This window comes from Larus michahellis, chromosome 28 (assembly GCF_964199755.1).
Source record: "Larus michahellis chromosome 28, bLarMic1.1, whole genome shotgun sequence".
NCBI lineage: Eukaryota > Metazoa > Chordata > Aves > Charadriiformes > Laridae > Larus > Larus michahellis.
Window position 1 is genome coordinate 627573 of NC_133923.1, and position 26063 is coordinate 653635.

The following is a 26063-nucleotide window of genomic DNA, read 5'->3' on the forward strand; positions in this document are numbered from 1 at the left end:
GTACTTGTAGTTCTCTGCTGGCACCCCATGCCTAAAAGCACCCCAGTGCAAAGGGACCCCACTCTCAGCCTCGCCTCAGGGTCCCATCAGACTCGCCAACTGAGGGCTGTGCCCCCAAAGCACCAGGGATGATGGGAGGGGGGGCCAGGACACCCAAAAAGCAGAGGTCCCAGCAGCAGGAGATGGCCTTTGCCAAGGCAGTCAATGCCTCCCTTGCCAGAGATTCAAGTAAACATTGTGCCCAGTCCTCTCTCCAGCTTCCCCAGGGATGAAAGACATCCCAAAACTGGGAAAGGCACAGAACCAGAGGTTTCCCCACATTTCCCCTTTTTCCTGTGATGCTTCAGAGGGTCTGGAGAGTACTGTCCCCAAATTAGGAGCAAAATCAGAGCCAGGGCATCTTGGGGTCCACCACATGTGGAAATAAACTGAAAGTCCTCCACGCTCCTCACCCCAGGTGAAGCTGTCCCCTAGATCCTGCCAGAGAAACCCCAGGAGTTCACCAGGTGCTGGAGCAAACATCTGAAGATGGATTGGAAAAGCTGGGCAGTGCCAGCATGAGATCAGTCCCCTGGCCAGGGCTGAGAGGGGGCAGCGGGGCCGCAGGACATCCAAGCAGTGCAAAACCTGAAATAACTTCCTCCAGCAGAGAGGGCGAAATGGGGATCATGAAGGTAAACCTCCCTTTGGCCAATCTCCCTCCAAGAGATCCCACGGGGCATGATGACGATCAAAGGCTGGGGCTTGTCCAACCATGAGAGCACAGAGAGTCTAGCTACCACCCACCTAGTGCCACCTGAGATGCCCTCAATCACCCAGGCGCTCACAGGGAAGCTGGCACATAGGACATAGGGACTGTGAGAGATGCAAGCTCTCCTGGAAGAGGAGCTGAAGGCCTCAGCAGTTGAATGCAACCCCAGATCCCCATCAATCATTTGCAGTGCTTGATTGGGCTGCTCCTACAAAGGCAAAATACACCTCTGGAGGTGCCTTCGGATGGGTGAGACACCCACAGAGGCAAAAATGTGATGTGGAAGAGACCTGGAGTGACCTAAATGACCCTACGTAATCAGCCACCTCCTGCCACCAGCACCATCAGGTGTCCTCCAAATCCCATCCTCAAGTTTTTTCCTTTTTTATGAGAATCTTCCCCTCTTCTCAGGACCATGAGTGAAAGGAGAGGGTGAGTTTGGGTGGGATATGGCCTAAGGGGAGCTGCCTCTGCTCTGGGGTTGGGGTGAAGGGGCCCCCACCGCTACAACACACACCACGTAGGTGCTTCACGGCCAATACGACATCTTGGGAGTCTCATCAAGCCTTAAAGGATGAAGTACCACCACCAGCCCAGGCAGCCTGTTCCCAGGGCTGCAGGCGCAAACCCCATTCTCTGGAGACACATGGACACCACAGATCCCAGGATGGGAACCTATTGAGATGCATCCACCACCGGCTGGGCTACAGAGGATATTCAGAACAAGCTCAACCTTGAAATCAAATCACAACCTCATGATCTGCAGCCAGGAACAGCATTTGTTAGAGGCCAGAGCTTCCCCTGTGGTGTCTCAAGGGCTGAAACAGGAGGAAGCTGTGGGACAGGGGAGACCATCACAACCAGGAAGCCCACAACCATCTTTGCAGGGGGATCCACCAGCCCAAATCCATCTCACTGGCCCATCTTGCAACCAACCTCTGCCGGGTACAGGCTCAGTGGTGCCACGTGAGATCCACCTCACACCCAGGATTTGGTGGGTCTCTCCTTACCAAATCTGCCAGCAACATGCACCAGGTGACCTCCCACGCACGTCTGAAGGACTCTGGGAGAAGGTACTGGGTGGGAAGGAGGAGAGACCACCAAGGGGCAAAAGCCCATGTCAAGACCCAGCCAGACATGGTCACGGGCTGGAGGAGGCAATGAGACAGAGTCATCGTTAAATAACCATCCTGTAATTAGTGCGCAGAGCGCTGAGGAGCACACACCTCCCACCCTCCGCCCCGTTCCCAGTGCTACAGGGACCATACGAAAAGTGGGGATGAGGTGAGACCTCTCCAGGAGTCTGAGGGATGGCACAAGGGCACTGGCGCGGGCAAGGACAAGGCTCCTGTCTCACCCTTGCGAGCAAAGGTCCATGTGCCACCCTCCGCCCAGCAGCCATCAGGCAAGGGGGGACAAATCCAGGCTCCAGTGGCAGCACCAGGGTAGCTCTGGGAAGCAAGAGTGGAGGAGGAGGAGGAGGAGGATGCAGAGAACTGGTTGTGTCTTGCTTCCCATACCCCATCCAGGTTCCTGCCTGGAAAGTCCCAGGAGCGGTTGGAGGACTTACGGCGCTGGGCGTCACTTGCTGAGGCTCCCAAAGTGGACGGCAACAGTGTGTCCCCCCCTTTCTTCTGCTCCCTACCAGTCCCGCTAGCGCCCTGGGGCAGAAAAAAAGGGGGCAATTAACCAGGTCATTAGCAGCAGCATGAGATATGGACGGGATATTTGGACTCCAAAAGTCTTCAGGGGTAAAGGGAGGTGCTCACTCTTCCCCGTGATCCTTTCCACTGCCTGTACCGTTGCCACACCCCTCTCCCAAAACCCAGGCAGGTCTGTCCCCTCCTGCGGGAAACTGCGCACCCCAAGTCCCTGGGAGCCTCCAGCCCAGGCTGAGGCACGCTCACTGGGATGACTGGGGAGGGGGTCTCGGGATGACTTAGGGGGTCTCAGGCCTCCTCTCCGCACGAGGACAAAGAAGAGGGCTCCTGCCTGCCCACCAGCAGTGTGCCACGAGCCATGGCATGCCTGCCAGGAGCCCCATGGGCTCAGGGAGGGTCCTGCTGATCCTGCGGGGGTCTGCGCCGGTCCTCGGGCGCACATATGGGGTCCCCCAGGCTGGGGCTCGTCTGCTGCCTGTCAGCAGTGCGCTGATGGCCACTGCGGCGTGGCAACACTGGAGCTGCGCCGACCACGCCGGGGCTCAGCCGTCGCGGTGCACGCGCTGGTGTTGCAGCAGGTTGGAGGGGTGAGCAAAGCCCTTGTCACAGACACTGCACTTGTAGGGAGTCTCCCCTGTGTGCACCTTCTCGTGCACGGCCAGGTAGGCCAGGTCCTTGAAGAACTTGTGGCAGAAGCTGCACTTGTAGGGCCGCTCCTGGCTGTGCACGCGGTGGTGCTGGAGGAGCAAGGATGGCCGGGCGAAGGCCTTCCCGCACACCTCGCACTTGTAAGGGCGTTCCCCCGTGTGCGCCCGTTCGTGGATCACCAGGTAGGACGACTGCTTGAAGGCCTTGCCGCAGGTTTTGCAGACAAAGGGGCGCTCGCCGGTGTGCACCCGCTCGTGGGAGGAGAGGGCGTTGGACTGCTTGAAGCCCTTGCCGCAGAGCGGGCAGATGAAGGGGCGGTCACCCGTGTGCACCCGCTCGTGCACCTTGAGGCTGTGCCCGTAGGTGAACTTCTTCCCGCAGACCCCGCAGACGTGGGGTTTGTCGTCGCAGTGCTGGCGCTGGTGGAGGAGGAGGGCGTTGGAGGTGGGGAAGTCCTTCCCGCAGTCAGCGCACTTGAAGGGCTTCTCGGCGCAGTGGGTAAGCGCGTGGCGCTGGAGCTCGTAGGGGGTCTTGAAGCTCTTGGCACAGCGGGGGCAGCGGAAGGGACGCTCGCCACTGTGGATGCGCCGGTGCTCTTGGAGGTTGGAGGAGCGCTTGAAGCGCTTGCCGCAGAGCTCACAGCGGAAGGGTCGTTCCTCCGTGTGGACCAGCCGGTGACTTTTGAAGTCCGAGTGGCGCTTGAAGGAGGCCTGGCAGAGGTCACAGCGGAAGGGACGCTCCTCGTTGTGCACCACCTCGTGGCTGAAGAGCTCCCAGGCCCGCTTGAAGGCCTTCTCACAGACGCCGCACTGGAAGGGCTTCTCGTCCACGATCACCTCGCGGATCTCCAGCTCACCGACGCCGCTTGCTCCCCGCTTCGGGTGGGCAGGCAGCCCCACTGCCGCCTCCTCCAGCTCGCCCACTGCGCTCCCCAGCACCAGCTTGGCGGTGGAGTAGATGCCACGCTCATCAATCAGCTGTACGAAGTCCGGCTTGGGGTGGGCATCGTCGGAAAGAGGCAACTCAGGGGAGCAGGACCGAGACCGTCTCTCCTCCTCCTCTTCCTCACTGCTCTGTGGCACCTCCTCCAGCCCATTCTCCATCTTCCTCTGTCTGAATTCACCTGTCCGGCCCCAGATCAACCGCAGCCTCTTCCCCCGGGAGGGTCCCGGCTCTTCAGCGCTCTCCCGCTGTCCCAGGGATGCAGGGACACGGCTTGTCTCAGGCTTCAGGCACAGACGGTGCTTCCGCCGGCATGGCCACAGCTCCTCTGGTGCCTGGTGGCATGGGGAAGCCCCCTCATCCTCACCAGTCTTCTGGCACAGCCTGCCTGCACCCCGGAGAGTGAGAGAGCCCTGCCCGTGGCAGTACTGTCCCAAGCGGCGTGGAGAAGCTTGCCCCAGCCGCTCCGGGGAGCTTTTCCCCAGCTCTTCTCTTGGTTTCACCCCAGCTGTGTCCTCCTCCTGCTCTTCTTCACCTTCAGGCCCATCTCCTTCAGAAAGCGGGGAGAGCCTCTGTGAAAACGGGGGCTCGCAGGCTGGAGGACCTGGATGCCCTTCCATGGCAGCCCCTGCAAAAATGAGAAAGGAGAGAGCATGAGAGCGATGACGGGCCAGGGGCAGGACCAGGAGGGAAGGGGCGTGAAGATGAAGAGGTGGGTGGCGGCAGCAGAGGGAGGTCAGAAAAACAGAGATACATAGAGAGGGAGGGATGGTGAAGGAGGCAGTGGGAGAAGGCAGAGAAACAGGCACTACAGAGAGTTTGTAAAACCTGGTGTCACCAACCCCTTTCCCCTTTGGGGGACTGAGGTGACAGGCAGACCTGGTGCCAGAGAAACATCCCAGATTGGCACTTAAAAGCCTTTTTACCCATGAGCCTGTTACTAGCACCCAAAAGCAGCAGCTACTCATAGCAGAGTGCGACTCACTTCCTTGCAGGACCTGCTCATGGTTAACTGGTTGTAGCAACAGCTGAAGAACCAGCCTCAACCGTGTCCCCACTGTCAAGGGCCATACCGGCTGGCCAGCAGCTTCCAGGCAGGGCTTTGAAAAGCTCCTTGGAGGGTGCTCAGTCTCCACAGTGACCTCCGTGACCCCTCATCTGCAACAAGGAGGTGCCAGCCCTGCTTTGGGTCCAGGCTGTGGACGCACAAAGGGATTCAGCCCCCAGCTCCTGGGGATTCAACAGCACAACTCAGCTCCAGAACGTATCGGGGCGGTTTTTCAGATCACCTTTTTAACAAATGCTCCTCTTGTGGGCCGGTGTTTTTCCAGGCTCCATCCAAGCCCACTGATACCTCTGGAGCCTGTTCAGTGCTGGCGCAGCTCGACAAGAGATGTCAGGCTCTGGTATCCACCTGGGAGATCCCCTGAGCTGGATTTGCTGTTCCCATTCGGGATATCACGCACAGATCAGTTTAGCCAAGGGAGGGAAAGAGGGTTAAAGCACGATTCGTCTCCCGAAACCCCGCATGAAATCAGACCCCACAAGGGCCTGGTGCACAGCCAAGAGCAACCAGGTATAACAAGGAGCTCTTCATCGCAAACAGCTAAATTCAGGTGGTTCGGTCTAGCCTCACATGTCTAGAGCCATCCTGGTGAGAGGCAGTGGGGTGGAGGGGCCATCAGGCGCAGCAGATGCTTTAAGAGCCTCCAAGCACCATGTTGCACAGAGAACACGACCACCGACCCGACACGGCGAGGGAGCTGCCACAAAGCCATATGAAAAACTGCCCTAAAGGTGCCTGAGAAGAGACTCCCAGGGGTGTGAGCAAGGAAACAGCTGCCAGAGAACAAAAAGCAGAAGAGAATAATGATATGGGTTGGGAAGGCAGCATGCCAAAGCCTCCCAACGACTGATAAGTGCTGGAGACCAGTAGTTGGTTCCGCAAGAACCGATAAACTCTGGGCACAAAGATATCACCGCCTCTGCCCAAGGCCACTGGCCCACACTGGCATCTGCAATGGGGGCTGTAATTTGGTATAGCTCGATGGCTGCTATGAACGAACAGACGGGAGTTCGTGGGATTACAAACAGACAATGACATGATGTGGTCTTTCCGAGGGATTTTCCGAACGCTTCCAGCACCCTGATACCAGGGGGAGCCCGCTGGGGATGGAGCTTCAACCAGGCAACTGCAAGGGAAGGCAAGGGGGTGAGCGACAAGTGAATGAGCTTAATGTTGTTAATCACCACTTCGATCCCATTAAAGCTTAACAAGTAAAAGGTGCTCCAAGAAATGCGGCTCCTTGCCCACATCTCCCACTCCCAGACAGGTCTCAAGGTGGAGAGAAGGAAATTCACAGCCAAAGCAAGAGGGTTTCCAGGTGTGATTTCGTCTCGCTGGCACAGAGTGAGTACCGTCAACCCAAAGGGTTGCAGGAGCACCGGGATGGGACGCGTTGAAAAAGCAACACCGAGGAATCCCACGTTGAAAAGGCAGATGAAGGTGATGGTCAAATATATTATGAACAGAAATGGGTGAAGGGGACAGCAAGTGAAATAAAAGAGGGTTAGAAGTAAGGAAAACCAATTAAAAAACCCCAAACCAGCAGAACTCATTACTTAGCCAAACTGAGATGAACATTTTTGCCACCTGCTGAGGTGGGCACTCACAAGACGCTCGGCCCTGAGTCTTTACTGCACAAGTAGCACTGGACCCAGAGAAGACGGCTCAGCACTACACTCTTCAGGGCACGCCAACCTTTCTGGGATGGATTTGGACCATTTCTTGGCCAGGACTCTCACCCGGAGACTGCAGAGCCCTTCCCTTTGGGTTGAGACATCAGGCTGACACTGGGTGGGGGGATCAGAAAGCCTCCCAAAGCGGAGGGGTGAATGAAGCTGCCATCTCGGGTCCCCCTGCTCTCAAATCCTGGCTTTAAAAGAGGGAATTGCCAGCATGAGTGGAAAGGGATGGCACAGACTGGGCTCGGAGCGGGACATGCACACAGCGGGGCATAGCTCATGGGGCACACAAAGGAGGAGACTCACACAGGTGAAGAACCCCGTGCCGGGCCTTTCATTGGAAACATGCTTCCCTGACTCCGAAAAAGCCAGTTATTAGGGCTGCCTTTGCTGCCAACTGGACATCCAGCACATCCTGGCTGACTCAGCACAGTGAAATTGCGCAGGATGATAAATTCGGTGTTTTCTGGTGCTGTGTGATGGCCACAGTGAAGTCACCAGGGGGTTTCAGGGTCTCCCTACCTGCCACAGCACTGGGCATGGCTACGTGGAAGTCCCTCAAGGGCAGGGCGATGTTAAACATGAGAGAAGTGGAGCCAGACACCGGACTTACTGAGGGCCAGGATGGAGCCTGTTTCATTGAAACCACGGGGTTTTGGAGGGCTCTGCTGTTGGGGAAGGGGTCCAAGTGTACAGGCAGTGCCCACAGACCTTGTGAGCCAGAGGAGCAGAAAGGGATGAAGCAAGAAAAGCACAAGGGTGGCAAGGCGACATATCTGGGGGAAAAAAGCAGCAAGCATCTGCCAGATTAGAGCTTCTATGCGCCAAAGCAGAGAAGATTTGGGGGGTTCAGCCCGAGACAGGTGACTAGGAGTGTCCCAAGAAAGCTTACGTGCTCCTAAAACGCAGCAGGAGAGGTATCCCCCAGGCAGGCAGCGCCGCAGCAGAGCCAAACCCTGCTGAAAAGGGCTTTGGTGAAGATGGGGCGACGGCGAGTTGCCATTTCGGAGAGAGTCATGGGGTGCCCAGTCCTACCTGCGGAGCAAGAGCTGGGGGTATCGAGCATAGCTGCCACGGAATTGCTGCCCGCAGGCTCTAAATAAAATTGAGAAAATATGTTGGGAAAGGAAAAAGACTAATTTCAGTGAAGGGATGGGGCTGGTGTGGGAGCAAAGAGGCAGCGATGAAGGAATTGACAGCAGCAGCAAAGGCTCCAACTGCAGCTTCTGGGCCAAAAATACATGATTTTTGTCACCCCCAGCAGCGTCAGTGATACCCCCAACATCCCCAGTACCTGTGGGATGACCAGGATGGCCCCCCAGTCTGATCCTTCACGCCTTTTCCACACCCCAGAACACCCCAGTTACTCCCAGCATGGCCCAGTTTTCCCCCAGAATCAACAAAGATCCTCCCTGCATATCCCAATATCATCCCCCTAAGAACACCACAAGCCCTCCCAGCACGTCCCAGTGTCCTCTGGTATCACCCAGACACTTCCATCCATCCATCCATCCACCCCCTCCCAAAATGCATTACAACCTGAACCTCCCGGTATGCCCCAGCAGAAACCAGACTCTCTCATCTCATTCCCAATCCCCATTACAACCAGATCCGACCCAGTATGTCCCAATCCTCACCAGTATAACTAGACTCTCTCATCTCACAGTCCACCACTCTTGCTGTTACAACCAGACTCTCCCAGCACACCCTGGTCAGAGAATCATAGAATCATTTAGGTTGGAAAAGACCCTTGGGATCATCGAGTCCAACCATCAACTCCACTCTACAAAGTTCTCCCCTACACCATATCCCCTAACACCACATCTAAACGAGTCTTAAACACATTCAGGGATGGTGACTCCACCACCTCCCTGGGCAGCTTATTCCAGTGTCTGACCACTCTTTCTGGGAAGAATTTTTTCCTAATGTCCAGCCTAAACCTCCCCTGCTGCAGCTTGAACCCATTCCCTCTTGGTCTATCGCTAATTACCTGTGAGAAGAGACCAGCACCAGCCTCTCTACAACATCCTTTCAAGTAGTTGTAGGGAGCGATGAGGTCTCCCCTCAGCCTCCTCTTCCTCAAACTAAACAGTCCCAGCTCCTTCCATTGCTCCTCATAAGATTTATTCTCCAGGCCCTTCACCAGCTTCGTTGCCCTCCTCTGTGCTCGCTCCAGCACCTTGAGATCTCTCTCATATTGAGGTGCCCAGAACTGGACACAAGTTCCTCCCAGTATCAACCAGACTCTCTCATCTCATCCCCACTCCCACTACAACCAGAGCCCCCAGCACACGCCAGTCCCTCCCCGTATCAACCAGACCTCCTCATCTTTCTGCACTCCAACATCTCCATTACAACCACAACTCCCCAGTATGCCCCAGTCCCCCCAGTATCAACCAGACCCTCTCATCTCACTGCCCTCCCCCCTGCGATGACAACCAGATCACCCCAGCATATCGCCATCCCCCCCAGTATCAACCAGACCCTCTCATCTCACTGCCCTCCCACCAGATGCCCCCAGTGTGCCCCAATCACTTCCCAGTATCAACATGGGCCCTCACATCTCATCCTCTCCCCATTACTGATGTACTTCAAGAAGGCAGAATGTACTTTTAAAAAGGTAAAATATATTTTAGAAGGTAGAATCTCTCATTAAGTAAGAATAAAGAGCTGTAAAAAGGTCACAAGGCCCTGTGAAAGCAGACACTTGGTATAAACAATAAATGCCTTGCTAATGAGTATATCCTTGAAGAAGAACAGAAGGCTGATAATAAGGAACATCCCACCACAGGAGGCACCAAAACCGGCTGAAAACCAGCCAGCTGCTGGATAAGGCATAAAGTCAACAAAAATTTGCAATAACTGGGAGATCGCGACCACCAACTCAACTGGAGACTGGGCTCCTGCCCCGCCTCCCCCGTGCTGGAGCATGAACACATCAATTAAAGGACCTTGTAACTTTAAATGAAAGCGAGAGACTGTACTAGCCAACAGAATTTCTTAAGATAAGGTACTAACCAATAATTATAATTAAGGCTGTGTATTTCTGCGTTTTGAACCATGTAAATATTCCTAAGAGTTTGCAGGCCGGCATGCCAGCTGTGCGGATTCCCGCCTAGCACCCGTCTCTGCAGAAATTCAATACATGAATACCTCTTCTCTGTGCGTATATTGGCGTCTGCACACCGGGTAAACGACCCCGCTTTGGGACAACACTACCATTACAACCAGTCTGCTCCCAGCGTGTCCCAGTCTTCCCTGTATCAACCAGACCCTCTCATCTCATCCCCCGCTCCCGGTACAACCAGCCTCCCCCCAGCACACCCCAGTCCCTCTCACTATCAACCAGACTCTCTCATCTCTCTGTGTTTCAGCACCTCCACCACAACCGCAACCTCCCAGTGTGCCCCAGTCCCCTCCCAGTATCAACACGGGCCCTCCCGTCTCATCCTCTCCCCCACTCCATTACAAACAGCCCCCTGCCAGCATGTCCCAGTCTTCCCAGTATCAACCTGACTCTCCCATCTCATCCCTCACTGCCATTACAACCAGACCCCCCAGTATTCCCCAATCCCAGTATCGACCAGATCCCCTCATCTCTGTGCTCCATCACCACCAATACAAGCACACCCTCGCATCACGTCCCAGTCCCCCCAGTATCACACAGACCCTCTCATCTCGCCATTCTCCCCTATCCCCATTACAGGCACACCCTCCAGCAGCTCGCAGTCTTCCCAGTACCAACCAGAACGCTTCATCTCATCCCCTTCCCCCATTCCAATCAGACACCCCAGTCTCAACCAGACCCTCATCGCACTGCCCTCCCTCCTCCCATTAAAACCACATCCTCCCAGCAAACCCGTGCCCCCCAATATAAACCAGAGGCTCTTATCTCACTGCCCACCCCCTACCAGTACAACCAGACGCCCTCAGCATGCGCCAACCCCCTCCAAGTATCAACACGGGCCCTCCCATCTCATCCTCTCCCCCACCACATTAAAACCAGGCCCCTCCCAGCACCTCCCAGTCTTTCCAGTATCCACCAGACCCTCTCATCTGTCTGTGCTCCACCACGTCCACTACAACCACAAATTCCCAATATGCCCCAGTCCCCCCTAGCATCAACCAGACCCTCTCATCTCACTGCCCTCCCCCCCACCATTACACCCAGACACCCCCAGGACGTCCCAGGCCCTTCCCAGTATGAACACGGACCCTCCCGTCTCATCCTCTCCCCCCTGCCATTACAACCAGCCCCCTCTCACCACACCCCAGTCCCCCCCAGTATCAACCAGACCCTCCTCGCTAACCCCCCCCCCCCGCCTCGGTACCACAACCCCGCTCCTCAAGCCCCGCCAGACCCCGGCCCAGTATGGCGGTGGATCCTCCCAGCCCGCCCGCTCCCCGCGGTGAATGCCACGGCCGGTTCCCCGCTTCCCCCGGTGGTGCCGCCGCCAGCCCAGCCCCCCCCGGGCTCACCGGGCCCGGTGGGGTCGGGCCCCGCCGCCGCTCGGCCCGGCCGGTGCCGCGGCCCAGCGCCTCCCCCGGCGCCGCTTCCGGCCGCGCTCGCGCGCTGCGCCGTGACGCCACTTCCGGGGGCGGGGAGGAAGGGGGGGAATGCGGTGGAGGAGCGCGCATGCGCGGGGCGCGGGGCCGAGCGGCGGCGGGCGGGGCATGCGCGGGGAGGGGCGGGGGGGGCGTGCGCATGCGCGGGGGGAGCCGGCGGTGTGAATGGGGTAGGGCTTGGGCGTGGGAGCACGCGTGTGCGCGTGGGGGGGACACGTGTGCGCACGGCACGGGGACGTGCCTGGAGCACGTGCGTGGGCGTGGGGACACGTGCGTGCGGTGCGTGGGCGTGCGTGGAGCACGTGTGGGCATGTGGGGACACACCAGAAGCACGTGTGTGGGCATGGCGACACGCGTGTGCATGTGGCTACACGCGTGTGCAAGGCAGGGAGGTGCCTGGAGCACCTGTGTGCGCATGGGAACGTGCCTGTGCATGTGGGAACGCGCGTGTGCAGTGCGGGGATCCACCTGGAGCACGTGTGTGGGTGTGTGGGGACACACGTGGGAAGTGCACGGACATGCTTGGAGCGTGTGTGTGCATGTGGGGGCACACGTCCAATGCAGGGATGTGGCTCGAGCACATGTAGAGGCAGGGGGGCACGTGTGCGTACAGCGGGGATGTGGCTGACGCATGTGTGTGCATGTGGGGACATTGTGTGCGCGTGGGGACACAGGTGTGCATGGCAGAGACATGCCTGGAGCATGTCTTTGGGAGTTGGGACATGTGTGTGTGTGAGGGGGACACATGTATGTGTGGCAGGGACGTGTCTGGAGCACATGGGTGGGCATGGGGGCATGCGTCTGCATGTGGGAACACGTGTATGCAATGCAGGGGCGTGCCTGGAGCACATGGGTGGGCATGAGGACACACGTGTGCATGACAGAGACACTCTTGCAGCACATGTGTGGGCATGGGGACAGGTGTGTGCACGTGTAGACACGCACATGCAATGCGGGGACATGCCTGGAGTATATGTCTGGGTGCAGGGACACGCATGTGGATGTGGGGACACACCAGAAGCATGTGTATGGGCATGGGGACACACGTGTGCGTGTAGGGACACATGTGTGTGATGCAGGGACGTGCCTGGAGTACATGCGTGGGTGGGTGTGGGGACACACATGTGGATGTGGGGACACAAGTCCAATGCAGGGATGTGCCAGGAGCACCTGTGTGGGCATAGGGACACACGTGTGGGTGTGGGGACACGCATGTGCAATGCAAGGAGGTACCTGGAGGATGGGATATGTGTGTGCATGGCAGGGACGTGCCTGCAGTACAGGTGTGGGGACACGTGTGCAATGCAGAGATGTGCCTGGAGCATGTGTGTGCGTGTGGGGATGCGTATGTACGTACGGGGACAGACATGTGCAATGCAGGGATGTGCCTGGAGCGTGTGTGGGGGTGTCGGGACACGCATGTGTGTGTGTGTGGGGACACGTATGCAATGCAGGAACATGCCTGGACCATTTATGGGGACACTTGTATGTGTGGGGACACACATGTGCATATGGGGACATGTGTGTGCAATGCAGGGACATGCCTGGGCCATATGTGTCCGCATGGGGTTATGCGTGTGCATGTAGGGACACGCATGTGCAATGCAGGGATGTACCTGGAGCATGTGAGTAGGCATGGGAACACGTGTTGGGGGGGCATGCGTGTGCGATGGAGGGACATGCCTGGAGCACGTGTGTGCACGTGGGAACAAGCGTGTGCATGTGGGAACACGTGTGTGCAATGCAGAGACATGCCTGGAGCACAGGTGGGTGTGAGGACACACGTGTGCATGTGGGGACACCTGTGTGCAACGCAGGGCCACTGCAGGAATGTTCCCAGGCTGGGGCATGTCCCACCTCGCTGGGCAGCCTGGGCCCGTGTCTCACCACCCTCAGGAGGTACATGGCCCCGCTCATCCAGCCCCGGGCCCCGAGGGTTCCTGTTGTTGGGCCACCACCCTGCCAACCAAACTGGTTGGGGTCCACCATGGGGAAGCTCTTGAGATGTTCCTACTGCCCAACCCTGCCTCCACCTCCCGAAGTGACAATGTGAGAGAATGCCAGATAAACCAGTAACACAGACAATATAATCATGGAATGGTTTAGGTTAGAATGGACCTTAAGGACCATCCAGTGCCACCCCCTGCCCTGGGCAGGGACACCTCCCACCAGCCCAGGTTGCTCCAAGCCCCGTCCAACCTGGCCTTGAACCCCTCCAGGGATGGGGCAGCCACAGCTTCTCTGGGCAACCTGGGCCAGGGGCTCACCACCCTCACAGCAAACAATTTCTTCACAAGATCTCACCTAAATCTCCCCTCTTTCAGTGTAAAACCCTTCCCCCTCATCCCATGGCTCCCCTCCCTGATCCAGAGTCCCTCTGAAGCTTTCCTGGAGCCCCTTGAGGGACTGGAAGGGGCTGGAAGGTCTCCCCGGAGCCTTCTCCAGGCTGAACACCCCCAGCTCTCTCAGCCTGTCCCCACAACAGAGGGGCTCCAGCCCTCCCAGCATCTCCGGGGCCTTCTCCAGCCCCGCTCCAACAACTCCGTGTCCTTCTGCTGTTGGTGCCCCAGAGCTGGAGGCAGCGCTGCAGGGGGGTCTTTCCCGAGCGGAGCAGAGGGGCAGAATCCCCCCCTCGCCCTGCTGCCCACGCCGCTGGGAGTGCAGCCCAGGCTGCGGGGGGTTTCTGGGCTGCCAGCGCACGTTGCTGGCTCATGTTGAGCTTCTCGTCCACCAGCACCCCCAAGTCCAGGGCTGCTCTCCATCCATTCTCCACCCAGCCTGGATTTGTGCCTGGGATTGCCATGACCCGGTGCAGGACCTTGCACTTGGCCTGGTTGAACTTCATGAGGTTGGCACGGCCCCACCTCTCCTGCTTCTCCAGGTCCCTCTGGATGGCCTGTCGACCGCGCCACACAGCTTGGTGTTGTCAGCAAACTTGCTGAGGGTGCACTCAATCCCACTGTTCACGTCATCTACAAAGATGTTAAACAGCACCAGTCCCAGTACTGACCCCTGAGGAACACCACTCATCACTGGTTTCCACGTGGACATTGAGCTGTTGACCGCAGCCCTTTGAGTGCGGCCATCTAGCCAGTTCCTTATCCTCCAAGTGGTCCATCCATCAAATTCATGCTTTTCCAGTTTAGAGACCAGGATGTCATGCGCGACAGTGTCGAACACTTTACATAAGTCCAGGTAGATGACGTCGGTTGCTCTCGCCTTATCTACCAAGGCTGTGGCAACACCATAGAAGGCCACCAAATTTCTCAGGCACAATTTGCCTTTGGTGAAGCCATGTTGGCTGTCACCAGTCACATCCTTGTTTTCCATGTGCCTTAGCAGAGATTCCAGGAGGATCAGCTCCATGATCTTGCCAGGCGCAGAGGTGAGATTAATAGCAATTACTCAACATTTAAAAGCTAAGAATGAACAAATGCATGCTAGCCTTTTAAAACACAGTGATGAAGTAGGAATAGAATAAATTAATTTCTTCAGCACTAAGGTTTTAAAAAGAAATCCCAAACTTACCCAAGCCGGAATCCGCGGCAATTTAGAATTAATTAAAATTAGTTAATTAATTAAAGCTATCACTTTAATTAAAGCAGTAATCAAGGAGTGAATTCTAATTAAAGACAACCCATTTGTGCTGAAGTGGAGCAGAAATGGAAAACCTCAGGCTTTCCAGGAGCCTGGGCAGTTCCCCTGCTGCTGCAGCTCCAATGGGACATTGTCCCTGCTTGGGTGGAAAAGTCAAAATAAATAAATAAAGCAGCAAAAATATAAATATCAGTTTTGCAATGGTGTTTTTTCAGACCTTGACTGGATGGAAACACGCTGTTTAGACATTTCGGGCAGGAACAGAATGGTTAATTGAAGATAGAGATGGCAAAAGGTGGTTTGTTTGAGGATCGATCAAGCTCTGGGTCTTCTTGACCAGTCGCCTTCCTCAAGGGTTGTTACTGGGACCCGTGCTGTTCAACATCTTTGTTGGTGACATGGATGTTGGGATCGAGTGCACCCTTGGTTGCTGACGACACCAAGCTGTGTGGTGTGGTCGACACGCTGGAGAGAAGGGATGCCACCCAGAGGGACCTGGAGAAGCAGGAGAGGTGGGGCCGTGCCAACCTCATGAAGTTCAACCAGGCCAAGTGCAAGGTCCTGCACCTGGGTCATGGCAATCCCAGGCACAAATCCAGGCTGGGTGGAGAATGGATGGAGAGCAGCCCTGGACTTGGGGGTGCTGGTGGACGAGAAGCTCAACATGAGCCAGCAACGTGCGCTGGCAGCCCAGAAACCCCCCGCAGCCTGGGCTGCACTCCCAGCGGCGTGGGCAGCAGGGCGAGGGGGGGATTCTGCCCCTCTGCTCCGCTCTGTGAGACCCCACCTGGAGTACTTCGTCCAGCTCTGGAGCCCTCAGCACAAGAAGGACATGGACCTGTTGGAGCGGGTCCAGTGGAGCCCATGAAGATGATCAGAGGGCTGGAGCCCCTCTGCTGTGAGGACAGGCTGAGAGAGTTGGAGCTTTTCAGCCTGGAAAAGAGAAGGCTCTGGGGAGACCTTAGAGCCCCTTCCAGTACCCAAAGGGGGCTACGGGAGAGGTGGGGAGGGACTCTGATCAGGGAGTGTAATGATAGGGCATGGGGTAACGGTTTCAAACTGAAAGAAGGGAGATTTAGGTGAGATCTTGTGAAGAAATTGTTTGCTGTGAGGGCGGTGAGCCCCTGGCGCAGGATGCCCAAAGAAGCTGTGGCTGCCCCATCCCTGGAGGGGTTCAAGGCCAGGTTGGACGGGGCTTGGAGCAACCTGGGCTGGTGGGAGGTGTCCCTGCCCAGGGCAGGGGGTGGCACTGGGTGGGCTTTGAGGTCCCTTCCAACCCAAACCACTCTATGATTCTGTGAATTCTGACATGACAAGTTTGATTTGGAATTGTTGCATGTTAATATTTTTAATACTTGACAATCTTTATAATTACAGGCTTTTCCTTAAAGTTTAACTTGAATGCACTGGCTGCAGTTTAAAATCCTTTTTTTTCTTCCTTTTTTTTTTTTTATTTTTTCCCCAGTAGCATGGATATTTTTTTTTCAATAAGAAAACTTAAAAAATCTAAAACTTAATATATTAATTTCTGGGCTTCTTTATATCTTAACTAACCAAACACTGCTTTAAATGTTTTAATGCCTTTTAATATGATGAAATCTGTATTTCTAAAATAGAGATGATGCCATTCTTTAACAATTCATCTCTGCCAAGGTGTTTACAAATGTATTTGTTATCTAATATTTAATAATTATTTAGGCTAGTATACTTACTTTTTGGAGGTCGGCAAGCCTACAGGATCTATTGAGTGTTGATTATAAAACACCAGGTGGATTTCTTTTAGGCCTGTTCTGCAAAAGATACCCACTCGGATTGCAAAGAAAAAAAAATAATTTGGTAATAATTTCCAGTTTTCCCTGTAGTTTTTAGTTTTGCGTAACTTATTTCTTAACTGGAGGCAGGGAAGGTGATGGGTTAATTTAATTTCCCACTTCCACTGTTGACCTGCTCTCTGAGGGTGGGTTAACATTCCTCTTTGAAGTGTTTAAACATTTCTTAATCCCATTTTCTCTCCTGTTTGCTTGGAAAACAAAGCAGAACCGAAAGTGAAATTGTTGCTTTAATTGGTTGTTTTAAGAAAAAACAACTGTCCTATGCACTCAATGCCAATGATTACTGTCCCAAACACTCTGTGCACACCCCATGCGGTCGTTTGTCCGTCTTTTTATTGGCATATTACATAAAATTTCCAACACAGCAGTCCTTTGGTGAGAAAGTGTAATAATTGCTGCGTTCCTAGGGGAACACGTGGAAAATACTTGGAATTTTGCAGATGACTGCGTGGCTGCCCTTATTTACAGGAAGCATTGGTTGTTTCTAATTTATGGCACTAAAGGTCCCTTTCCTTGGATCTGCAGCAGGCCGCCTAGTGCCGCAGTGGAGGAAGAACTTCTCCTCTTCCTCTCCCTGTAGCACGATCGTGAAGGTTTTGAATGAAAAAGATCTGCCCCATCCCTTATATATAGCTGTAGCAGCGTCTCTGCCTTTCCTGCAGGGACTCTTGTGTTGGTTTTGTTGTTTGTTTTTTGTTTTTTTTTTTTTTAATCAGCCATTTTAATAATCCATTTTTAATGGATTTGTGAAATTTACTGGGATTTACTGGGAAATTTACTGGGAAATGATCTTCGGCTTGGGGAAATCGTTTGTGTGTTTGGAGGAAAAGGGAGAGGGTTGGGTGGGAATTCAAAGGGACATGGGAGAAAAGTGGGGTTCTTGGGGTTCAGGGCAGAGGACACGGGACACCAGCTTCCCACCGCACTCCCAAAAGGACCTGCGGTGGTGCGCTACCCACACCCCAGCCCACCCACCCCATTCCCGGGAGAGGGATGTCCTCTGGATCCTCTGGACTTTGGATCTTGTTAATCATTGCTCCAGAATGGTGGCAACAAGGGCAGAAAACTTTTCCCTCCCTTTTTATTCTCCCTCCAGTTCCTGGCGCCTCTGAGGACCTGTAGCTCCTGGAGCAGAGCAAAGCTGGATTTTGGGTACCAGACGGGGAAGTTCTACCTCCTCTTCCCCTGTCTGGCCAGAAATTCTGCAACGATGACTGCTTGACACACCTCCAAGCTGTGAGGGCAGGTAAACACGTCAGGTAAAGATGGGAGGTTGGTCCATCAGGAAGAACTTAGAATCATAGACTGGTTTAGGTTGGAAGGGACCTTAAAGATCATTCAGTTCCAACCCCCCTGCCCTGGGCAGAGACACCTCCCACCAAACCAGGTTGCTCCAAGCCCCACCCAGCCTGGTGTTGAACACCTCCAGCCATGGGGCAGCCACAGCTTCTCTGGGCAACCTGGGCCAGGGGCTCACCACCCTCATAGTGAAAAATTTCTTCCTGAGATCTAATCTAGATCTTCCCTCTTTCAGTTTGAAACCATTCACCCTCGTCCTACCACTACATGTCCTTGTAAATGTAAACTTAGCCCTAAAGCTCCTTAAAGGCCCTATGAGCCAGGAGTCCCCCATCCGTACAACCCGCTGCTGAGGTGGGGTCTCCATGAGGAAGGACTGCAGAGTGCCCAGCTGGGCTATCCCGTAATGCACATCTCGTATCCCCAACACCTCCTGATACTGGGGATATGGGATGGCTGGGCTCCTCTCTGGGAGCTGCTATGGCGGGGAAAAAGTTTCTTGGCTTGGAGTCAGCACCCTGATCCTGTCTCTCTGCTTCCGCATCGCAGTGGTGCAGAGCTGCAATACCCTGTCCCCATCCCCACCCAGGCGCGATGCCGGTCCACTACGTGACATATGAAGGCATTAAGTTCCCACCTGCCTATAACTCCAAGCACAGCTTGAGTTTCGCCCACAATGAATTCCTGGTGCGGGACGATGACATCTTCAACGTCACCTACCCCAAGCCTGGTGTGACGGGTGACAGCAGGGCTGGCCAAGGGTGGAGAGGGGCAGGAGAAGGACGAGGACTTTGGAAACATCTCCAGATGTTATTCAGAATATTAATCTTCTCTTGTGGTGGGGAGCAGGAATGTTTGGGGTGGTGTTTGCTGCAGTGGTTGTGCATGGGCAGGGCAGTACCATCACTTGGCGGGGGCACAGACTCAGCGCTGAGGGTGCTGCTGACCATGGACCCATGGCACAGTGAGGTCCTCCCATCCTGATCCCCCAGACAAGGTCCCCTGCCCTGCATCTCTGCTTTCCCTGGCAGACACTGTGTGGATGACCGAGATCTTGAGCCTCATTCGCAGCCACGGCTGCCCCAGCTGGAACCGAGCCGTCCTGAATTCTGACCGCATGCCCTGGTTCTCAACCCGTCTGGGTCTGGAGTCAGCTCTCAGCTACCCCTCACTTCGCCTGCTGACCTGCCATCTCCCCAGGCACATCTTCCCCAAGTCCTTCTTCCTTTCCAGTGCCAAGGTGGGATGGGCATCCATGCAGAGCTTCAGGGGGAACACCTGGGAAGACTATTGCCCAGGATCTGGGGAACCTTGGAGAGAGGGGTGTTGGGTGAGAACCTTGGTGTTGGCTGAGGAGAGTAGTGAGTGTCGTCCATGCCCTCAAGATGGAAATATTCAGAAATGACTCACATCCTGCTCCTCTTGGATATTTTTGAGATGGCTCTAGGGGACTTGTGTGTTCATGGAGATCCTTTCCCAAGGTCTGCATGACTAGCACAATTTATCCTTGTGTGGCAGACCTCTCCATCTTCAGATCTACCCTAGTGCTAGGGCCTGCAACTCCTCTTCCACTACCGAGAGCTTATCACTCCTGTTGGCACTACCCCAGGTTATTTACACCCTACGGGATCCTCGAGATGTTGTCGTCTCCTACTACTACTTCTCCAAGATGTGCAACAGCTATGAGTATCCTACATCCTTCGAGCAGTTCTTGAGGGACTTTCTGAATGGAGATCGTGCGTGTGGTTTGGGGCTTATTCAGGGCACAGGGGTGGGTGGTGTTTTCCATTGCCTCTGGCTCAAAGGTCTTTTGCTAGTGTCCACTGGTGATGGCTGTGAAGGCAAGCTTCCCACAGGACGGGGGTGAATGCCTCAGGAGGAAAGCAAACTTCTGGATAGGCAGGTCCACAAAGCCCTGTTGTACTTTGAAGGAGATGGAAAGTGGATTTCCCTGCCTTCTCCTGCAGAGTTCAGATGTCTTCAGGAAGTCTTGTCCAAGAAACCCTATAAAGCCCTGCCATGAGCCTTGCACACCTCTGTCCTCAACCTCTTCCCACCATAGAGATGGCTGGAGAAGAACCCATTACTCAGCTGCAATTGCAGTTGAACCTCCCAGTCCCACCTGCTCCCTGGACACCGTTGCTCTGACCTGCATCATGGCTGCCCTCCCCCCAAGCTTGTGTGAACCCTCCTCAGCTTTGCACATCCCCTGCCCTGTCCTGACCTAACTGCCTTTTGCCTCCCATCAGTGCCTCATGGCTCCTGGTTTGAACATGTCCGAGGCTGGATGGAGATGAAGGACATGGAGAATTTCTTCTTCATCACCTATGAAGAGCTGAAGCAGGTAGACACCTGGGCAGACCCCACAGCTCCAAACGTGCTGGTGTGTCACAAGCCACTTGGTGGTAACAGGCTCTGTCTGTCCCTCCAGGACCTGTGTGGCAGCATGAGACGTCTCTGCCGGTTCCTGGGTCAGGATTTGGATGATGAAGCCATCTCCTCAGTGGTGCAAAATGCGTCTTTCACGGCTATGCGGGAGAACCCAATGTGCAGCTCCATCCTGCTCCCAGCAGACATCATGGACCAGACGAAGGGCCAGTTCCTGAGGAAGGGTGAGCAAGAGGGATCCCATCACAACACCTCAGGGAGACCTCTCGTCAGGTGTCGTCCCCAATGAGGACAGCCAAAGCAAGGGTGTCTTGGCGAGCTGCATCACGGTGCACTTGAGTCTGAAGAATGGGGTCCGTAGAATCGTAGGATAGAAACATAGAATGACTTGGGTTGGAAGGGACCATAAAGGTAATCTAGTCCAACCCCTCTGCAATAAGCAGGAACATCCTTAACTGGATCAGGTTGCTCAGGGCCCCATCCAACCTGACCTTGAATGTTTCCTGGGATGGGCATGGTCTCTCATTGCGGACAACCTCCTTGGGGTGGTAGCTGGACCCAGGAGCTGAGCCTCTCCCCTTGTGCCTACAGAGCAGAGAGTGAGCTACGTGGTGGGTAGGGCTCTGAGCCTGAAACGTTTCTTCCTCAGGCATCTGTGGGGACTGGGAGAACCACTTCACAGCGGCGCAGAGTGAGACCTTCGACAGGATCTACCAGGACAGGATGCAGGGGCTGAACATGACTTTTCCTTGGGACAGGCATTAGAATTCGTCCCTCTGAAGCCAGCTGAGCACTGGGTATAAACCAGCCACCGACAACTGGGGTAACTGGCTGCTGTTCGACAGAGGGGGCTGTGCCCGGGGCTGCAGATGGTACTGAACCTCAGCATGCAAGCAATTAATTTCATGGAATCATAGTATCAGAGAATCATTTAGGTTGGAAAAGACCCTTCAGATTATCAAGTCCAACTGTTAACCCAACACTGCCAAGTCCACCACTAAACCATGTCCCTCAGCGCTACATCTACCTGTCTTTTAAACACCTCCAGGGATGGTGACTCCACCACTTCCCTGGGCAGCCTGTTCCAATGCTTGATAACCTTTTCGGTGAACAAATTTTTCCTACTATCCATCCTAAACCTCCCCTGGTGCAACTTGAGGCCATTTCCTCTTGTGCTATCACTTGTTCCTTGGGAGAAGAGACGGATCTCCCCTCACTACACCCTCCTTTCAGGGAGCTGTAGAGAGTGATGAGGTCTCCCCTCAGCCTCCTTTTCTCCAGGCTGAACACCCCCGTCTCCCTCAGCTGCTCTAGACTTGTGCTCTAGACCCTTCACCAACTTTGTTCCCCTTTTCTGGACACGCTCCAGCATTTTATGCTGCCCTTTTACACTCTTTTTCCTTGGGAGATCTTTTTCTCCTGGGTTGTGCCTCTCCTCTCTGTCCCATCCCTCAACCCTTTTTCCTCTGAGGCAGTCTCTAGGGTCTCCCATCATAGGACTCACCTCCCTGTGCGCCAACACATCCCTCTTCTTCAGGCAAAGGGGAGTAGCATACGCCTGAGAGCACACAGCTGAAACATGTACTGCCTGTCACATCCACTGGCTGTGGCACCTTGTTTGGGAGCTGCAATTAGCCAAAATGTTCTCCTGGGGCGGCTCATCAAGCAGGAGAGCAGCAGGGAAAATGGGGAGGACCACTAGAAGGCAGGTGTGCTGCCAGTGTTAACACAAATGATGAGATAATAATAATAATATTAGTAGTAGTAACAATAAAAATTGTGAGCAAAAGCAGGGCTGGCCGGCTACCAGACCCCGGAAGCGTGGAAGTCCGCTCCGTCCCTTGCATGGGACGGGTTGAACAGCAGAATGGCAAAATATCCCCTCCACTTTCCAAGCCAAGAATGGGAATTCCCAAGAACGGGAATTCCCAAGAACGGGAATTTCTCACTGTCTCTTCACCTTCAGTCTTCCTCAGAAACAACAGCGAGGTTCACAACACACGTACATGTTCAGCACCAATAAATTGCACAGCAGCCCCTCAGCCCCAATGAACATACAGTGCTAATATTTCTTAATTTAGAGTCTGGTTGGCGTTTTTTTTGTTGTTTTGTTTGTTTGTTTGTTTGTTTTTAAATGCCTTTCCTATTTGTATATAGCTTAGTTGCATGAATAGCACTAGAGAAAAGTTAAGTGAGCATTAGCCAATCACTGTCACAGCTAAACAAAGCTAAAATCTGTTCGTATCAAGGCAAATCCTGTGCCCTACATTGGTGTATTAACACAAAGCCGATAACCTTTTACTACCAAATGAAAGACCCTTATCTACTTGATCTACAAGGCTGGAGCGTGCAACTATCACAGCTGGGTGAAATAAATAGACATGGCAGATCATAGAATCATTTTGGTTGCGAGAGACCCTTAAGATCATCCAGTCAAATCATTAACCCAGTACTGCCATGTTACCACTAAACCATGTCCCTCAGCACCACGTCTACACGTCTTTTAAACACCTCCAGGGATGGTGACTCCACCACTTCCCTGTGCAGCCTGTTCCAATGTTTGATAACCCTTTTGGTGCAGAAGTTTTTCCTAATATCCATCCTATGGCACAACTTGAGGCCGTTTCCTCTTGTCCTATCTCCTGTTGCTTGGGAGAAGAGTCCGACTCCCACCTGGCTACACCCTCCTTTCAGGGAGTTGTAGAGAGCGAGAAGGTCTCCCCTCAGCCTCCTTCTCTCCAGGCTAAACAACCCCACTTCCCTCAGTCACTCCTCAGATGTTCTCCAGACCCTTCTACTTGTTCTCCAGACCTCTCACCAGCTTCGTTGGCCTTCTCTGGACGTGCCCCAGAATCTCAATGTCTTTGTTGCAGTGCGGTGCCCAAAACTGGACACGGTACTCAAGGTGCGGCTTCACCAGTGCGGAGTACAGGAGGACGATCACTTCCCTAGTCCTGCTGGCCACAGTATTCTTGATACAGGCCAGGCCTGGGCAACTGCTGGCTCCTGTTCAGCCAGCTGTCGACCAACACCCCCAGGTCCTTTTCTGCCAGGCAGCTCTCCAGCCACTCTCCCCCCAGTCCTGTAGTGCTGCATGGGGTTGTTGTGACCCAAGTGCAGGACCTGGCACTTGGCCTTGTTGAACCTCAGACCATTGGCCTGGGCCCATCTATCCAGCCTGTCCAGATCCCTCTGTAGTCCCTTCCTACCCTCAAGCAGGTCAATGCTCCCACCCACCTTGATGTCATCTGCAAACTTGCTGAGGGTGCACTTGATCTCCTCGTCCAGGTCGTTAATAAAGACATTAAAAAGACATTATTAATTCTATTCATAAATATTATTATAAAGATATGTTTTCAACCTCCATTCTGCAGATGCTGAGCTTGTTACAGAGCCCTCGCACTTGGGTGAGCCCGTGAGAGCAGGCTGAGCCTGGCTGCCACTGACAAACATCCCTGTCGGCCTGTGACCATAAGGCCATGCATTAAATCAGCAAAAGCCACAAAGACGCTGAATGTATACAAACAATAAAGTATTTTGGTGAAAGGTCAGGGTGACCTCAGCAAGAGAAAAGCAGGCTAAGCCAAGGCTGAGCAGCCACCTCAAGCTGGGCTGAAAAGCTGGGAAGCAAAAGGGACAAGCGGCAATCCAAGACAGAAGAGTTGAGGAAAAGCAACACCTGCCCTGAAAGTTTGGGATTCCCAAGGAGCCAGGAGGGGTGGCTAAAATGGGAAGGGGTGAAGTTTCTGAATGTTTCAGTCACCCTGAGCTGTGCCACAAGTAGCTGTGCATGGAGGGACACGCTGGGATCTTGTCTAGCTGGAGGGGTTTAGAGCAGAGGCAGAAGAGATCTCGGGCAGCCTTGACAGCACACCCAGGTGGGGGCAAGGGAGCCCAGACCACCAGAACAAGCAGAAGAGATCATGGATCTGTAGGAAGAGCATTTGTCAGAGCAGCTCCTTACAGATTCGATGAAAGAAAAAAATAGCAGATAGGGTAGCCTGGACAATAAAAACGAATGGTGCAAAATCCCCCTATGGTCAAGTGCCTGGGGGTCTTTATTTTTTATAAAAATAAGAAAGAAGTGTTCTCTCCTTTCATGATGAATACTTTTAAAAAAAAAGGTAGACGATGAGCAAAGTTTCCTCTAATCACAATGCTACAAAAATAAAACCCGACTCCACCCTGCAAAACACAAATACCCACTGGTATGGCTACTAATGCCACTAGAATATCCCCTCCACTTTCCAAGCCAAGAACGGGAACTCTTCAATTGCACAGGACCTGTCCAAGAGTGACATGCACGGCCAGCTCCAGGGCCAGGGGTGCTGTACAAGAGTTTAGGAAAGGGTGTGCAGACAAAACAGCGTCCCATTGCACCTCTCTTGATCCAGCCTCATAGAGTCTAAACCAGGTGGTGGGTTTGAGAGAAGCAGAGCCAGTTGTGCAAGATGCAGTGGGATTTAGAAGCACAGTGTTGTCCTAGTGTGGAGGGAGGTGTAGTGCAGGACGGCATCTCCCTGGGGACCGCAGCCAAAAGCATTACAGGTAATCAGATTTTTGCGAGATTTAGATTATTATGCCCACACAGTGGCTTTGGGGAATCAAAGAAGGGGAAGGACCTTTGTGGACCTTGGCCAAGAGATGGCTCTGTGGTTTGTGTTCAACAGAGCTTGCGGGGAAGCCCAGCTCCTTCAGCTGCCAAAGTAATTACTGCTTGTAATTAATGACAGCTTCACTTCCTGATAGAGGCAGCCAGTGACACCAAGGGATTGAGCAAGGGATCATCTTCAGCCAGAAAATGACCTGACTGTAATTGATTACGTGTATCAATTAAATCATCAGTAATTATAAAAGGAATGTCTGCTAATCAGATGTAGGCACACTGCAGACACACAGGAAAGGGCGCATTTGTCTAATATGCCACAGTGGATGTCAAGGAGTGTCATATAGTACAAGGGATAGCATTCCATGCAAGAGCCCTCATGCACAGTCCGTTGCTCCAAGCCTCCTTACGTGGTCAAAATTGCACCCTGATCCACTTGGATCTTAATGAATGAATAACTGAATGACAGAGGGAGAGAGAAAGAAAGAGAGGAAGAAAAGAATAAAGGAGGGAAGGAAGCAAGCAAGGAAAGAAGGAAGGAAGGAAGGAAGGGAGGAAAAGTGGAAGGAAGAGAGGAATGAAGAGAGAATGAGGGAGGGGGCAAGGAAAGGACTCCAGTGAATTTTAGAAGATTCAGTCTAAATTCAGTTCCTGGAAAAACATTGAGCACAAAGTCAATACTTCTATTTGTAACCACCTAGAAGATAACATGCCAAGTGTTGTCAATGACCACAGGTTTGTTGGGATTAACTATCAAGTGAATAATCGACTGTACAAATACAAACCAGGGGTTACTGGCCAGAATCCCCACAAGCAGGAAGAACCTGAGGATCAGCATCAAAGTACAACAGGCTGTGGCTCAACAACCTACGGGTATTGCGAAAAAAGCAACCCTCACCTGAGACTTCTGGAACAGGGGGTCCCCCTGCGTACAAGATGCCCCCATCCCCGTCTTCTTTTCCCAGGAGTCCTGAGGTCTCTGCTGCACAGCAGTGGCTGAGTGTGTGCATCACCTTTCAAGAAGGGCA

General features: G+C 53.9%; 2 protein-coding genes across 3 annotated transcripts; one reads left to right on the top strand and one right to left on the bottom strand.

Annotated features, from left to right (window-relative positions):
• Positions 1–1928: 1928 nt before the first annotated feature.
• LOC141735059 (uncharacterized) lies at positions 1929–11324 on the bottom strand. Of its 2 annotated transcripts, XM_074567490.1 has the most exons (4): positions 11227–11283; positions 7783–7842; positions 7640–7706; positions 1929–4630 (listed from the first exon to the last, which is right to left on the bottom strand). In XM_074567490.1, the coding sequence occupies exon 4, from the start codon at positions 4620–4622 to the stop codon at positions 2955–2957; it is 1668 nt and encodes a 555-aa protein (XP_074423591.1). In that variant the 5' UTR covers positions 4623–4630; positions 7640–7706; positions 7783–7842; positions 11227–11283; the 3' UTR covers positions 1929–2954. The 2 variants fall into 2 exon arrangements, with proteins under 2 accessions (XP_074423591.1, XP_074423592.1); XM_074567491.1 differs by lacking the exons at positions 7640–7706; positions 7783–7842 and having other exon boundaries at positions 11227–11324.
• A 7311-nt stretch (positions 11325–18635) lies between these two features.
• SULT2B1 (sulfotransferase family 2B member 1) lies at positions 18636–22505 on the top strand. Its single transcript, XM_074567500.1, has 6 exons — positions 18636–18771; positions 19073–19281; positions 19651–19777; positions 20291–20385; positions 20473–20653; positions 21079–22505. Exons 1-6 carry the CDS (start codon positions 18636–18638, stop codon positions 21192–21194), a joined length of 864 nt encoding a protein of 287 aa, XP_074423601.1. The 3' UTR covers positions 21195–22505.
• The last annotated feature ends 3558 nt before the right edge of the window (positions 22506–26063 follow it).